Below are 16,793 nucleotides of genomic sequence, written 5' to 3' on the forward strand. Positions count from 1 at the left end.
ACAAAACGTCCTGTCTGTAATGTTTTATCACTAATGACGCAACTTGCTTTTCATATGAGAGGAGACTCAAACGATACTCTGAAAATATCTACAGTAACAACAACAGCGGGAATATCTGATGATGCAAAAAGAAAAGAAACTCTCAGAGGGTGGATCGGGAACTGGCTTTATATGCGGTTAAAAGGGCAACCTTGTGAGATTACTACATTCCCTGTGTTGAGTTTATTTTTTAGCACAGCATTGTTTATCACCTCACTTCCTGTTCCAAGTGAATCAATATGCAGTCAATCTCGAAGCAAGGAGAACGCATCGATTTGGTTCTTAAGGCTGTACAACCTTTAATCTCCTGAAACGTCGCCGAGCCCCTGAATGCTTTGAGGACACTTTATGCTGGACTGTGCAAAAGCTAAACAGGGCAGGAAATCTATGCACAATCAACAATCCAGCCTCTTACGGCTAACCTAAGGGCAAAAGGTGGAGCGTGTTTTGGCTCTGTTGAGGCAACCTATAAGCTGAGATTTAACTCTTTATTGATTCTCCGCAGGAAATTCAGGTAATTTCCCTGCATTTGTGTAGAGCGTGTCCATTTTATTGGTCATCCCTATGTGAGTTTCAGTTGCACAACGGTGCATAAACTTAAGTGTCACTAAAACGAAATCTAGTGTGAATAGTGTGCATCACTTGAAAATTGTGTTTGCCCCAACTCTGATTTACTGTGAATACATTCAAAATGTATTCTACCATTGTTTTCTCTGATTGCAAGCAGGAAGGTAATTATTTCTATGAAAGAACAGGATGAAGATGATTTTTGGTAATAGGTTTTTCATGAGGGTTTTTGTGGCAGGCTTTGTGAGATGCCAAGGCCAATGAATATGTACACTGTCCGCTGTTTGATAAAGTTTGAAATTAATTAGTGGCTGCTAAACAACTGAACTCATCAGGCCTGTATTTATGAGACAATACCCCTGAGTGTTTGGAGAATAATCCAGAAGTTTGAGCTGCTATCCATTATTAATTAAACAAGGACAAGTTAGTTCTCATGTTCTATGCATACCACTGAATTTAACAGCACAATGAGTCACATTATACTCTGTTTTATACCAAACCCTGATCAGGCTTTTGTTTCAGATGAAAGCAACTAAAACAACCTTGAAGAAAATTAAGACTACATTGAAGAAAATTAAGACTACAGCAAATCACAACAATTTTGCAGCATATGCCTTGAGAATAAGTAAACAAATATGTCTATTAGGCAGATGTGTCTGTTTGTCAGCCATTTAAATGATTCATAATTTTTAGCATTATTTAACAGGCTTCAGTAATCAAAAGATCAGACAACTAATTTTGTCAGAGAACATAAATGTAGTTAATTTTGTCATATTTTTCTAATTTGGTTGTAACGATGTTCAGATGTTATGGGAAGAAGGAGGCGGGAACCGGCAAACATTCAAACGTATTTTAATGATAAAAATAAAACAAATACCAAAACGAAAGTAAAAGACAGCAGCCCCTCACGGACGACTGCTGTCACAATAAAATAAAATAAAACACAACACAAATTCAGGCCTGTCCTCTCTCGCTCTTCACTGTCGTCGCTCGTCCTTTATGCTTCCGCTCCTCCGTGAGAGATACGAGACCGGTGCGTCGCGCAGGTGTGGCTCATCATTAATCACGCCACCGGCCTCGTGCCGCTCTCCCACGGCCCTCAGCCTCGTCCTGCTCGCCACATTGGTCTTATCAGTCTAACTTCAGAATTTTAACCATTATGCACAATGATTAAAATGACTATCACCATTATATAAATTGTTAACTTCATTACAGAGCATGACTTTTTGTCATGAGAAATTTATTTTTAAATTTCATCAGATTGCACTTTCACCTATAAGCACAAATCAAGGAAATGTCAACACGTTAGCATGGTTTATTTTGCGCATTTTTTAACTTATCTAGTTTCTCGATTCATAAAATTAGAAAAGACTTGCATTTATTCCGCAATCAGTCACAAACAATATGGTCAAGAGCCATGTTTGGATTGATTACAGTTCATCACTCAGAATGTTTGATTGCAGATTTAGTCGCAGCAAACAGCACAAGGCCTTGTGAAGAAACAGACTGGCTGTATTACACACACATGGAATCAAAAACTCCAGCGTACATGTTTGTCTGTGTTTTCAAATCATCTGCTCTTTTTCTACAGTGTAGGGACACTGATACAGATTTATTTATTTTTTTCCTTTTTAAGAGGAAAGCTCTGATTGGTGGATTTCAACTCTTGACATCTGGCAACCCCAAGCATAGAAGCTTGTTAAGGCTTGTTAAAAACAGTCTATTTTTTTTTCTGAAAAAGAGATATTTGGTAAAAGTTTTTTTCGTCAACATTTTTTTTAAAAGCTGAACTATTATTAATATGACAACCCATCTTTAAAAAACAAAAACAAGGAAGAAAACTTGATTAAACTCATGCAATTCTTAAACCTTAAAGGGATAGTTCACCCAAAAATGAAAATTCTGTCATCATTTACTCACCCTCAAGTTGTTCCAAACCTGTATGAGTTTCTTTGTTCTGCTGAACACAAAGGAAGATATTTGGAAGAATGTTTGTAATCAACAGATCTCGGTCCCCATTGACTTCCATAGTAGGAAAAAAATATACTATGGTAGTCAATGGGGACCGAGATCTGTATGGTTACAAACATTCTTCCAAATATCTTCCTTTGTGTTCAGCAGAACAAAGAAACTCATACAGGTTTGGAACAACTTGAGGGTGAGTAAACAATGATAGAATTTTCATTTTTGGGTGAACTATCCCTTTATGACATTCCGAACCTGTAGGACAATTTATTCTACAAAACACAAAAGATGATATTTTGAAGAACATCGCAACTGTCTCAATTTGTTTGGACCCTGCTGACTTTCAATTTATGGACCCAAAAAAAAAAGAAAGCATTTTGCATCTTCTTTTGTGTTCTACAGAAGAAGAAAAAAAATCATGGTTTGGACAGATTTTTCATTTTTGAATGAACAAGCCCTTTACGTACACGGTCTCATCACTTTTCATTCAGATTGCAAGCTCAAAATGAAGCATACTTCTTGCACTGGGATTCAAGAGCTGTACAGGAGATGCTATCAACATATTTTAGTGTGTTTTCTTTAATGGTTTGCTTCCAGTAATTTTTGTTTAAAACAAAAATTTAACTGGTTCTGAATAATTTCAATCCTAGACTTAAATATAATCTACTCATTATACACAGAAACTCACAAATCTGTAATAAAACTTCAATGGATCTACAGGGTTTATTTCCAGCTTTCTAGACACTCGTTCTTCCCTCTTGCCATCTGCTAAGAAAACATGAATAAGCGGGTGCATTATTTAGCAATTAACGGAAAGTACACTGGGTGATTTTAATGATTCATAAACTTCTTTTTGCTGGAAATTACATTGCAGGACCTAAATAGGCACTCTGCAAGGGTTTATTGGTTGGAACAAGACTGAGGCACATTTATTTGGACTGCCTAAACAAGTGATGACACCGAACATACATTATACTGCACGAAAAACCGTGTGAGCATAACAAAACTCAAACAGAATCAGGGTAGAACAAAGTATCCACCTACACCACATCCAGTGCACTATCGCTCCCCATTAGAGACTACACACACGCCCCACTCTTAGCACTTTATCATGGTCCTTAAATAGGGCTGTGGAATTATAAAGGAAGTCATTAGATTTAATTAGACCAATTAGATCCAAATTGGAACAGAATGATGCAGGTACATGCCACCAAACAACATGGCACCGATACAGTGAATCCTAATTGAAGTGCAGACTAGACAGAAGAAGGGATAAAAGACAAACAGCAACAGGCACATTTACGAATAAAATGTAGCCTCAAAAGCAACAGAGACACCATTCCCGACCCATATATGCATGCATCAATCTCACAGAGAACTGGGGACCACACTGACTTTTTTGTGATTGGCAGTGTTTAGAAGAAAACTGCAGGCCTCCCTCCCCACAGGTTCAGCTGATTATTCTCAAAAGACAAGCCGAGCTGCACCATAATCTCCGTGTTTCCATGGGGTCCTGATTGTAGCACAGCCCTGGAAGTTTGATAGAGCAAACTTCAAAGGAATGAGCAAGGTAAGGTGCCTGCTCTCTCGGGATTGCGGTTGTGCAGGCGAGGGTATCGAAGCATGAATTATCTATTAGTGTGACTGATATTACAGCAGGGGCCCTATTTTGAGACTGAAATAGACATATATATCATGAACTTGTGGCTGCGTGGCGTTTTTCGTGCTGCCACTAAAGGCTGATAATCTAACGGAGTCATTAGACCACTCTTATTAGACCACATTCGATGAGCCATGGATGCACATAAATGGTACACGTCAAAACACACAGCACAATTGAAATTACATTTATATCCCCCAAAAAATAAATAAATAAATAAATAAATAAATAGTCTATTCATGCTGGAAAAGTACTAGTGAATCCATAGTGAAAAATGAAACGAAAAAAAAAACATTTAACTGCATATAAGACTTTAACTTTCCGTGAAAATCAGCATGAAGACACAACTGCCAACTGAACAAGCTTTTTTAGGCAAATTTCAAAGAAATGTGGGAGGAATCTCAAAGATCTGCAATAATATTCAGTGTGCACAGGCTCAGCATTTGGCAGACAGTTGCGCTTGAAGAGAAGGTACAAGATGATCCAAGAAAAACATTGTTGAGTCCCCCACCAGCCCCTTTCACAACAATGTACACAAGGCCAAACACTTCACAGCCACATTTTGCAGAACACAATAATGAGCGCAGCACATCACTTACATACTCCATAATTTTCAAGCTGTGAAACGAGACCCTGTGGAATTAAAATATGGCATTTGTATGGAGATCGTATTTTTGTCATCAACCACCACTTGCTTTGTGGACAACCATCCCAACTGCATTAGAATACCACTGGGAAGGGAAGCCAAACATTACAATACATCTTAAAACTTTCATTTCATCATTATCTCCTCTCTCTCTATATCTGCTTTATGTTCATCTGACTTGAATTTCACATGCTACTGTATGCCCTGAACCATAATCTTCCAATGCTACAACAATTTCCTCTTTTCTCAAACCAGAAAGGGTAGCTTGCCATCCTATCTGTGCCTTCTGTCTTGTTACTGTTCAGGGATGACTGTCTGACCTGAAGAAAAAAAAAGCCAGATGGCTTCTTTAACTAAGCTCTTGTCTGAAGCCCAAATATGTCTGTTGTCAGCACAGTAGGGGGACAAAAGAAGAACCCCCTAAAATAACAGGATTAAAAAATCCAGATTGGGAAGATTTTGTCTACATGGCATAAGCACACGAGGAGGGTTGCTAGTCAATTGCATGAGCCTTTAAGACCCTAAGGCAAGCTAATATCCTTTATTTCATCACACTTATCATGAAATCGTATTGAGTATTTAAGAATCCACAAATTAGTGGATTAGACATCCTAGCAAAAAAGGTGATTAAACAAATCTTCATGCGAGACAACATTGGTGACCGGATATTTGAAAGTCTAGTTAAACCGATGACATACAAAAACAGATATTTTAAGCTGTAAATATACCATTTAAAAGTTGGGGTCGGTAAATTATAAAAAAAAAAATCATTAATTTTTGAAAAGTTGATCAAAATATAAAATATATTTATTTACCAAGATTGTTGGAGTGTATGAAATACATGTATATATAGGCAACAGTGTATGTGTTATCATTTAGCCTATATTCTTGCACACTTAAAAGGCTTTCATGGCAGCAAACTGCTGCTGCGCTGTACTCTAGGTAACAAACATTGTACCAAATATTTTGAAATGTTTTAATATATTGATTGAATAAAAAAATGTTGGATTGCCTTTTGATTTGTAATGTTATTCTGAATAAAAGTATTATAATATTACTAACTAACAGATTTATGTATATAATAACTATATTATATATTTATAATATCATTAGTAATTACTATAATTAGTAATATTTAGCACTAATGCATTAATATAGATATTACAATATAGTATAATCCAGAGTAGAAATATTAAATTACAAACAGTAAAATAATGTAGTTATACAGTACTGTTCTGTATACTGTAAATTGCATTACATTCCCCCTTTAATATACATTTTAATATTGCTGTCAATCGATAAAAAAAAAAGCTAATTTTTTTCACAACTATTGTCAAAGTTTTTAATATATTTTTATATTGTAATAATTTCCCATTTAATCTCCAAATTGATGTAAAAACAACATAAAGACAGTATATTTTAAATATTTGTTTAATGGCATCTTTTTATGGATGAAGGCCAGTATCACCGATACCAATACTGATACTGATGCCTCATTGAATTCGATTTTTTTTTCTCAATTGTAGCCATTAATAATAGCCGTTCAACATTACAGTATAATTGAAAGATATCAAATTTTATATTTATTAGGCTTAATATAACACCGTGATTCCCATTCATTGATTCATCTGTGGCGGCCTGCCACAATATCAACATTGTCCGCCACAAAAAGATTTCAGTACTTCCCATTAACCTAGAATGTGGCGCCCGAAAATATATTTAAATTTCTCATAATAACATAAAAGGTCTTATGTTGTGTTTTGCTTTTTTACTTTTGTCAGTGAAACAAACTAAAATCGAAAGCGCAATGAGTCTTTGTGTCCTTATCAAAAGACTGTCTGTTTGAGCTGCGCAAAGAGAAGTGCGCACTTCACTCAAGTGATCAGCTCAGTTCACAGTGAATGAATGCAGTGAACTCCATGGCCCTGTCCCAAATGGCACCCTAAGCACTCACAGTCTTCCTACGAGTCCACACTTACGTGACGTAACGCCATTTTGACTCTCGGGAAGAAGTCTGCTGCAGTGCTCCCATCAGTGCAGGCTCGGGAAAGTGTGCATTGAGGGCGCATATCGACCGAAAAGGGGGCGCTCTTCTGGCACCCTTCTGAAACCTAAATTGAAAAATGTGACACCCTCCAGTCTCATGGACTTAACGGACACGCGCACACAGCAGCCATTCTAAGTCCACAAGATTGAAAGTGCATATGAAGTGTGCCATTTGGGACAGGGCCAATGTATCAGGGCTCAACAATTAGGAATTTTTCTATTGGCCCAGTCAAACTGGTGCAGATTTTACTTGCCCTACCAAAATGCACAAAAAAAAGTTATTGTTTTCATTGTTTTTGACACATGTAACCTTGTAAACGGTGCTTTAAGATGTTCAGGTAGGTCTAACAGGTAGGACATAAATATTAGGGATGGGACTTTTTATCGACAAAACGACCGACATTCGACACATGCTCCACTCGACAAAAAAAATAGAGTGTCGACATGTCGAGGGGGCGGGGCTTGTGGGATTTCCAAATTGCATTTTTTTTTTTGGCTTTTAATTTATTACATTTCCTATTCAAATACACATCATAAAGTGCCACTTTTCCAATAATGAAATAAAACATTTTAAATAAAACAATCCATTTTTTTCTAAATGGGATCGCCACTTGACCGTTGACCCCACTTCTCCCGGAAAGACGCGCGCGCGCACTCGTAGACCAGAGCAAGATAGCGAAAGCAGTACGCCATCAAAGCAAGCACTGTGTGCTCGGGTTTTGGAAGTCAATGTCACCAAAGAAGTGTGTTTTTGTATGCCAGGGCAAGACAACCCTGCACAGATTCCCAAAGAACCCAGCGTTAAGTGGACCAGTGGATGGAGTTTGTTTTTTCAGAGCATCAACGGAGTTGTGTAAGACTGTTTGTTCCCTGCATTTTGACGATGATTGTTTTATAAACAAAGCCCAGATCGACGGATTTGCAGATCGTCTAATGCGGATCAAGCAGTCACAATGATAAAGTTTCGCGATCGCATTCGGTGAGTAAACTGCTTTAAAAAAATGTCTCTGTGTGTTGTTAGCTCGGTTAGCACAGCTATGAGCATTTCACCCCCCCCCCCCCCCCTTTAAAAAAAAGAAAAGAAAGGCCGACAATCCGACAAAAAGTCGACACATGGGCCTCGACAGTCGATTTCCCAAATCCCGTGTCGTTCCCATCCCTAATAAATATATTTTTTTTTTCTTTTGCTTTGATTATTAATGACAGACTGATCACAGCAGCAGGTTTATTAGACTGCTGCCACTTTAAGACCTGCTGCTGCTGCACAACACACAGATCTGACATGCATCCCCTTTTCTCACAACTCTAAGTTCATTTAAGACTTCATTTAACTCATTTGACTGTGCATTCGAGGATACTAGACAAAATGGGAATTTTGGCATAATTGTTTGTTTTTGTCAGTTCAAGCGCTGTCTGAAGCTTAATTAAACTGTTAATGTTTTATGCATTCATTTGATTTCCACCCTTTTGATATTTTTGTATTGAATCATAAATCCAGATAAATTAAAACAATATCTGAAAACAACATTTCATATTATTGTAAAAGTAATAATAATAAATTAAATTGTTCAAGTTTTACGAATTCAATTGATTAGAAATGCTTTTTGATTGTTGAAATGTAATTAAACTATTAAAATGAAATCCAGAAAAATAAAAACGTAAAACACAGAATGTGGGGGAAAAAAAAATAAACATTTCATCATAGGGCCCTAAAAAATTATTTTTGTTCAACTTTTAATACATTTTTAGTTAAATTGTAGAAGTTTCATGATTTCAATTAATTAGGCATGCTTTCTTGATTTTTTAGGATTCTTTGAAGAATAGAATGTTCAAAAGAACAACATTTATTTGAAATAGATTTAAATTGAAAAAAAAAAAAGTTAATGTACTGTCATATTTGATCAAATGCATCCTTGCTTAAAAATATATACACGAAAGCCATTTTCTCCAGCTTTGAAATGGTCCAAATGTTAAGAACCAAACCACTTTTATAACAAACTCAGTAGATAAACAAGCACGGCATGAACATTTCTACATTCCAATTTGCAGATCTGACTTATGCGCCGATTCAGTGCTCGAGCATCGCTGTGAAATGAACATAACTACCCTCATAATAACCACACCACAAAAACGGAGCTGTAGCCAGAGACATTCACGCATTAAAGGTGACACTTGATTCTAAAGGGGTCACAGAGCACACATAAAAGAAACTTCATAAGAAGCTCAGCAATAACTTTAATGCAGCATAGGACAGTTCATTCCTGCTCTAAAGGACACCCTGGGAATGCTATGCTGAAATAAAGTAAATCTCCCTAGGCCTGGAGTCTCTTCTTTATGTAAAAAGCACAATAACATGTCTTTGCTGATGGACAAATCTGACGGGGACATCAGTGGATGACAAAAATGACTGAAAGCAGCTTATTCCCAAACACTACTGCGAGTCCATCAATGTGCTCTGAGTGACCGGATTACTGAATATCTGTTCAGGGAGTGCATAAAAACACATGATTACAGGCATTTGGGGCTTGGTGTCTGCTATTCTATTTTAAAGACGAATAGATTATTTTACAACACTGTTTTAATGCGTAAGAGTAACCATATTTTTTTTCTCAATAAAATCCATGTTTTGTAGTTTTTGCTTCAATTGGTTTTTATATTTGCTTCAACGTAAAACTTCACTGTAATCAATGGCATAGCGTCTGGGCATGCACGTGCAAATGGGCCTGGACGGATGGAGGGCCCGCCCAGGGGAACCTTTTAATTAAAACGAGAGAATTAATTTTTAATTCGTGGCCACGATAAATATATTTTTGTATTCATGTCATGTGCAGAAATTTCCTGTTTCTCCGTAATTTCTTGTGTGCACCCCGCGTTTGCCGTAGAACTACGGCATCATTTTTTTAACGACGCTACATGACCGCGCCAAATTAAAAAAGAAAACATTGTGAGAGGTTAGTGGAGAGATACAACAAAGACTTCCACAACAGTTGTTCGCATTCCATGCAGCCTTTAAAAGACAAATCTCTAGGATGACAACAGTTCAAGATTTGGCCAGTTTTTTTACTGTTGAGAACAACTATCACATCTAGCTTCAGCATCATGTGCACCGTTTTAGTTCTCTTTTTTACCATTCCTGTTCCTTCAGTGAAGCGCTCATTTTCAAAGCTGAAGCTAATAAAAAAAAAAATTGCACCATGTCGCAGAACAGACTATCAGGAATAGTAATTCTTTCCATTGAGAATGCACAAAGCCGTGAATTAAACACCAAGGACATCGTGGATGAATTTGCCTAAAGAAAGGCCCGGAGAATGAAACTAAAATTGGTGAGTAGTTTCGTGTTACATTTTGGGCCACTGTGCTAAAATCGTTTGTGTTTGCATGTAGTAGTTTAGTATTAACATTGGCTGAATCTTGGTTATTTTAGACTTTTTTTTTAGTTCCATTCTGGGGTGTGTTTCCCAAAAGCATCATTGGCCAACTATGATCGCAATTTCCATTGAACTCTATTGGTAACGACCATAGTTGGCTTTGGGAAACGCACCCCAGGTTGTGAAAAGTTGTTGGGTAGAGTGTGTTTTATTTATGGTATTGTTTGGTATGGTATTTTCTTGATAGGCTACAGTGAACATCTATAAATGTATCTTCGATGTACTTAGGCGGCGGGGTCTAGGGAAGCCCATACAAATATTTTTGGCATATGGACCCGGGACTGACTTGCTATGCCACTGACTGCAATACTATGTAGATTTGCAATACTGGTTCTCTGCACATGCACAGTATCTACTTAACTAATGCGGCATTCTACACCCATCTGTCTAGCTCATTTGTACAAAGCCCCTAACTGTAAACAGTCTGTGATTACTGACTATATTTTAGGGATGAGTCACAATAGTCCAACAACCACCTATTTAACACTATTTTGTTTCATTCCCTGCCATGGACACAAGTAATAAACCACTTGACTTGACTTAAGATTTATAAGGTAAGGCTGCTCTGTTTTTTGGCACATATTGCACAAACAAATAATCAATTCTCCTAAAATGTTTCAAGGGAATCCAGATCATTAATAACAGTTAAATGCAATTCTAACCTGCCTTTGATACTGACATGAAAACTACAATCCCTGTGGCAAGTTAGCAAATACAAACACTATTTTTAATCTGATGTTGACCCAAGACATGCCACTTCCAGAGTACTGAGGAATTCTTGCCGTGTGGTTAGATGAATCGCAGATCACCCCAGCGGGCCACCGTACAGCATTTCACCAGACACAGAGATTACAGCCTGACCTATTTTGTTTTATTAGGAAAAACGAATCCTTTTGACGTAGTAGGTCAGAGGAGCCAGTACAAATGGCTACATTTTTTCCATTGTAAAACAAACATTGCCTGTATGCACTGCCTTTCACATTTGCTCTTCAAGTGTGACCTGATAAAATAATATTAATAAACCCTAAGGTAGTGTGAAGGGGACAGAATGATGAGTGTCAGCCGTGCTGATATAAAGCCCCGGCGATCTTAAATAAGTAGATGAAACGGGGAGTGAGATACAAATTGTAATGTACCCAATGATTCAATGTCAGACCACAATAAAATGACAAGCACAAAAAATAGGCTAGCCAAGCGCTTGTGCATTGGCTGTAATGAATGGACTGAAACTCCAAAAGATTGCGTGCACATTTATCTTTTTGTCTGCATGCTGCGACTCGAAGCTACAAAAAGCTCTGAACAATACAAGCTGTGAACAAAGAGAACTATCAAAGAACAAATTGTTATCCAGAAAGAAGAGTCAACAATTTCCAAGCCATTTAACATCTTCAATGGATCCAACAAGTTCAATTCTTGCTGGATGGACTAAATATGTAATCCAGCGTCTTGAGATTTCCGAAATATGAACAGACCAACCTCCAAGCATTTGACTGTAGTGATTTCTGAACCAAAGAGTCATCTTTTATCCTCATGTGTACTGCAAGAGGAAAAACTCATTGGTGCTTATCAGAGAGCACTAAATCCTTATTTGTACAGCTAGAAAATAAATGGATGTGCTTCCCAAGGGACCTTACTTTATGATAACATATACAGTACATATATTCTGTCTCTTGATGGGAATAGATATATTTTGAGAAAAGAGCAGCGATTAACCTTATACACAAGACATCTGAGTGGGTGAATTGGTCTTAATGGTAATGCAAATGGGTGCTAGTAATCTCTATTTAATGAGAACTTGCTCAGTGTGAGCTGCAATATAATGGTGAGTTAAACTGCTCCATCATCAGCAGCTTTCCAACAAAGGATGGGATGTGGGAAGTTGCGTAGGTGCTGTGTTTCACTATTTGACCCTTTGGTTCATCAGCTGTCTGCAAAACAATTTAACAGTCACACTGAGCGTTATAAAACAGTCTCAGCTTCCACCAAGCATCAAGGCGCAACTGCATAATGACAGATTATAAATAATGTTCAATGAAACAACTCAATGATTGAAATAAATTGCCTTTTTGACTGTCTCTAAAATTAAAGGAAACAAATATATAATACATAAATATGTCAAATGAATATTTAATATAATCTATTTATCTGATAATGTAGATTAAGATATGAATTAATAAAAAAACTTGTCTGATGTCTGAGAACTGAGAAATGAACTGTCTGAGATCTACTAAAATGCAATTCAGTGTCTGAAGCACTTTTTAAAGCATGTTTTGTTTGTTTTGGGAGATACATGTAGCGGCTGATTGCATGACAATGAATTCTTGGGGATTCTCTTACTCAGCAAAGAAGCATCCCAGTTTGGCTTCTGTACAATAAAGCATCCTTGTTGGATATTTCACCCAAACAAAGAGCAATTTAGAAGAAATTAGGATCAAACAACTCATATGCTGGTCAGCATGTATTTTGCCTTCGTGGCCTCCATTGCGCAGAAACAAGGGAATGTTATTACAGAATTTTAATCAGGAGTCAGGACACAACTGCCTTTATTTACTGAAATACAAACATAATTTAATCCATGAGCCATGTTCACAATGGGTTTGAATAGGTCTTTTGTCTTTGTCAAAGTCAATGAGTTCAATGATCATCTAGTGGTTGAGTTTTGTATTGCTTTTAGCATCTTGACTCATCAATCATTATCATCACGTCTGTCAAAGTGGTGTTTAGGCTGAGGCACAACCTGACCTTTGCTTAAAGTATATTTCTCCCATTCAAAACATCCAATCTAAACGACAATTTATCTCTCCCTGATTTTCTAATCATGACACGCACAGTATTTCATTTTCAGTCACCAAATAATTGAGCCATGCCATAAACTTAGCAACTGAGCGAAATGGTATAATAGAAATATACACCATATGACACCATAAGAATGTGTCATCCACTCACACAAGTATAACAAAAACATTACCAATAACACCAGTAATCTCTCTAGATACAGCCCAAACTGAAAGAATTAAGAGAGCTCTATAGTCTCTCCTTGCGCTGTCATTTTTACAGAGCAAAGCAACCAATCAATAGTGAGGCGGGCATGGCAGATTCCAGCCGTAATCCTCAAAATATTCTTATGTGGATTAGCTTCTCCCCCAGCCATTTTCATTTTCACTCTGTAAGGTATTAGTCTGACAGCCAAGTGGAGCAAAACAAATAATAGACACTTCAAATGGGAAGAAACGTCTAATAACAGCAACCTGGTTAAGCTGCTGCTTGCCTTTTCTCTATTTCCATATATACTTGTTTGCTGCAAGCCCTAAACAAATTATATGTGCTATATGTTGTGTACCAAACATTCATCTAATTTGAAAGCAGTATCACTGGCTAATGGAAAATTAAGGGATTCCTTGAAATTTGAGACTATTGTCACAGCAGAGCTGTTAAGCATAAATCTCTGTCCTTTACATTCAAAGACATTGTGTGGAAACACAAAAGCACAGTTAAACAATGCTTAAAGCCTCCAAACAATGGGCACAGAAGAGATTCCAAGCATTTAAAGAGTCAGAGGGGGTAGTAAGAATAAATTGATGGAGATTTTGTACAAGTTTGGAAGCAACAGTGAAATGCTAGTTGACACATTATAAAAGGCATTTAAGTAATTATAAGGGTTCGTTTTCTCTAGCAGTGAGGGTGCTAATGCAAACACAGTTCAAACCCTTTATCATATATCATATCATAATATTTTGCTACAGTCATGTAAACACAATAAAAACCACACTGTTATACATTCAGACAAGAGTCAACTGTTTAATGAGCATAGATATGCCCCCTACGTAATATGCCAGAGTTTTTGTTAGAAATATTGACTGCCACCTACACACAGTTGTTCAAGTAATGATAGACTAACCACAAAAGGTTTGCTGAAATAACTGTATTACTCATCATCACATTATACTGACTCCACACTAAAAGATAAGTAGTGACAGATCAAATAATAGATGATACTGTAACATGATTGCAAAATCGCTATAATAATTTGTCTATTGCGCAAAAATCATTCTGTGGGAACATCAAGAAACTTGATAAGAAAACCGGTTTTTCATGCTATAGCCTATCTCTGTACGCTATCGCTGGCACCAAGCACAGCAACGAAACGCATAAAGAAAGGTAAGGGTGAAGAAAGTCCCTTGTTTTGACACGATGTGATTTTCCAATCACGGACTATTTCTCCTACAAAAGTGAAAGAAGCTTTATGACTGCACACGTTGTCCGAGCATCGTTATCCGGAGGCAGGAGGGATAACACCATCTAGCCTACACTGCATACGAGCGACTCCAAGTTACAATTGTCGCAAAGGGACAAAACTACGCTCCCGAAGCGATGCTTATTAGCCCATATGCAGCTTCTGAGCAGAGGAAGCACGAGCATCGACCAAGACGTTATTTCTTCACCAAGCGAAAAGACCTGCACTTGTTGACTACGTTTGTTTGAACACTACGACTTCTGTTGACGAATAAATATGCCTACACTATATAAAGAATAGTATTCTATAAAGAAAGCGGACATGAAATATAAGAGCGGGTAAATAAAAGGTCAGTCTGTTACTTGGAGACTGAGTGACGGAGGAAAATCTTGGCAGTGCCACGAGCAACAAAACATCTCCTAAGCAGCGAAGACCATGCGAATTATTCTAATGTTTTCCCAAATGTGATGCGTTTGTTTCAACCACAGCCCCTAAAGTTTGGATATTTATGTATCGAGAAATGAGAACAGTAGCCTACAGAAAAACAGCGCGCGGATGCAGCCAGTTTAGAGCGAGCGGTCACACTCATATGCGCTACTCTGACTTAAAGGTACAGTTCACACAAAAATGACATTTCTGTCATTTATTCACCCTCATGTTGTTCCATGTGGAGTCCCAAAGCTGTATGACTATCTTTCTTCCGTGGGGCACAGAAAAAGACGCAAAATTTTAGACTGACAGCCTCGCGTCACCACTTTCATTGCATCTTTTTCCATAAAATAAAAGTGAATGGTGACTGAGGCTGTCAGTTTGCCTAACATCTCCTTTTGTGTTCCACAGAAGACAGACGGATTTGAAAGAACATGAGGAACAGAAAATGACGACCATTTTAAATCTTAGGAGAACTGTCCCTTTAAAACAAAAACATAAGGTGATAAACAACGACGTTCATGCGTATTCCTAAACTTATTCCTTAAACTTAAAGGAACTTATTTACATGCTTATTCGAGCTGCATGAAGCCGAAGCATCGCGGTCCGTGATGCAGATGCAACTGCTCCATCTTTTCACAATCCATTCCAATGACTTGCAAACTCGCAAAGACTCAAAAAGACTGCAATTTAAAAAATGTGATTCGACTCGAGAACCACAAACAAGAACAATGTCACTTAAAGAAACATAAATTGATAAACAAATCCATTACAATAATCCATTGGAAAAGAAGCTGTTAGCCTATTTCAGAACGCTGCTTTGCGTTCAATAAAGCTCCGTGTATGTTCCGCTCTCCAAAAGGCTGCTAATATAGTGATAACATCTTTACAATGTATCTGGTTCTTTACCGCAACTAATTTGCTGGTGAAACAATTTCAGTTTATGTAAGGAAGAGAAACATCCCGCTTCCCCCGCACGAGAGAGAGACCCGCAGCAAAAGCAACTGCAGACTTTATCGCGTCAAAGTTAACAGAAATGACCAGAAAACCCACATTTCACACGACCGCTTCAGTTTCGACAACACAAATCTAACTTTGTAACCCGTCGGTACTTTGAACTATCACTTTCAATCAAGACGCCACACTGTGTACAAATCTCCGCAGGCGGCGAATGTCCGTCGAGCTGGCTCAACCATTTTTGCCTTAAAATACAAGCAGATTAAAGGAAAAGCACAGTTCCTACCTGTATGGATAGCTGCCGAAATGGTGAATAAAATGAGGACAGTAGCGAGAGATCCGTTGCTCGTGTTCGCCATGTTGGACACCTGCTTCATTCTGAAGCTCCGGAGTGAGTTGAGCTTCACCTAGAGCAACGGGAGCTGCGCGTTATGAGATGCTGGGAAAGGGCGGGAACAAACACCCATTCAAAAAGAACGTCAATGCATTTAATACAATCCTTATAGCCTACTGAACCGGGTCTCTTGATGTTATTGAACAGATTTTTTTAAAAGACAAATTTGTTTGTTTCTGTAAAAACACCTGTTGATCAGAAGAAAGAGGCTTCCCTGCCCCTCAAAAAAAGTGCAATGGTAACCATTATAGTTTTCCATTATCAGTGCAGTTAGCCTACTGTGTTTATTGTTAATAAAACCATAACTTACATATTTACCACTGTATCAATATGTATATTTTGGATATCATTCAAACTATCATAATAATAACATAGCCTACTAATAATACAATTTTCAGTGGTACTACCACTGCAGCTGTAGGCTACTA

General features: G+C 37.6%; 1 protein-coding gene across 6 annotated transcripts in view; it reads right to left on the reverse strand.

Annotated features, from left to right (window-relative positions):
- cadm1a (cell adhesion molecule 1a) overlaps positions 1–16,394 on the reverse strand; it is a 289,452-nt gene extending 273,058 nt beyond the window's left edge. For all 6 annotated transcript variants that reach the window (XM_084136853.1, XM_084136851.1, XM_084136856.1 and 3 more), the window contains exon 1: positions 16,258–16,394. In XM_084136853.1, the coding sequence (XP_083992979.1) occupies positions 16,258–16,348 (91 nt within the window). In that variant the 5' untranslated portion in view covers positions 16,349–16,394. The remainder of the gene's footprint in view (positions 1–16,257) is intronic.
- Positions 16,395–16,793: the final 399 nt, after the last annotated feature.

Source organism: Abramis brama, assembly GCF_963993115.1.
Source record: "Abramis brama genome assembly, chromosome: 15".
Taxonomy (NCBI): Eukaryota; Metazoa; Chordata; class Actinopteri; order Cypriniformes; family Leuciscidae; genus Abramis; species Abramis brama.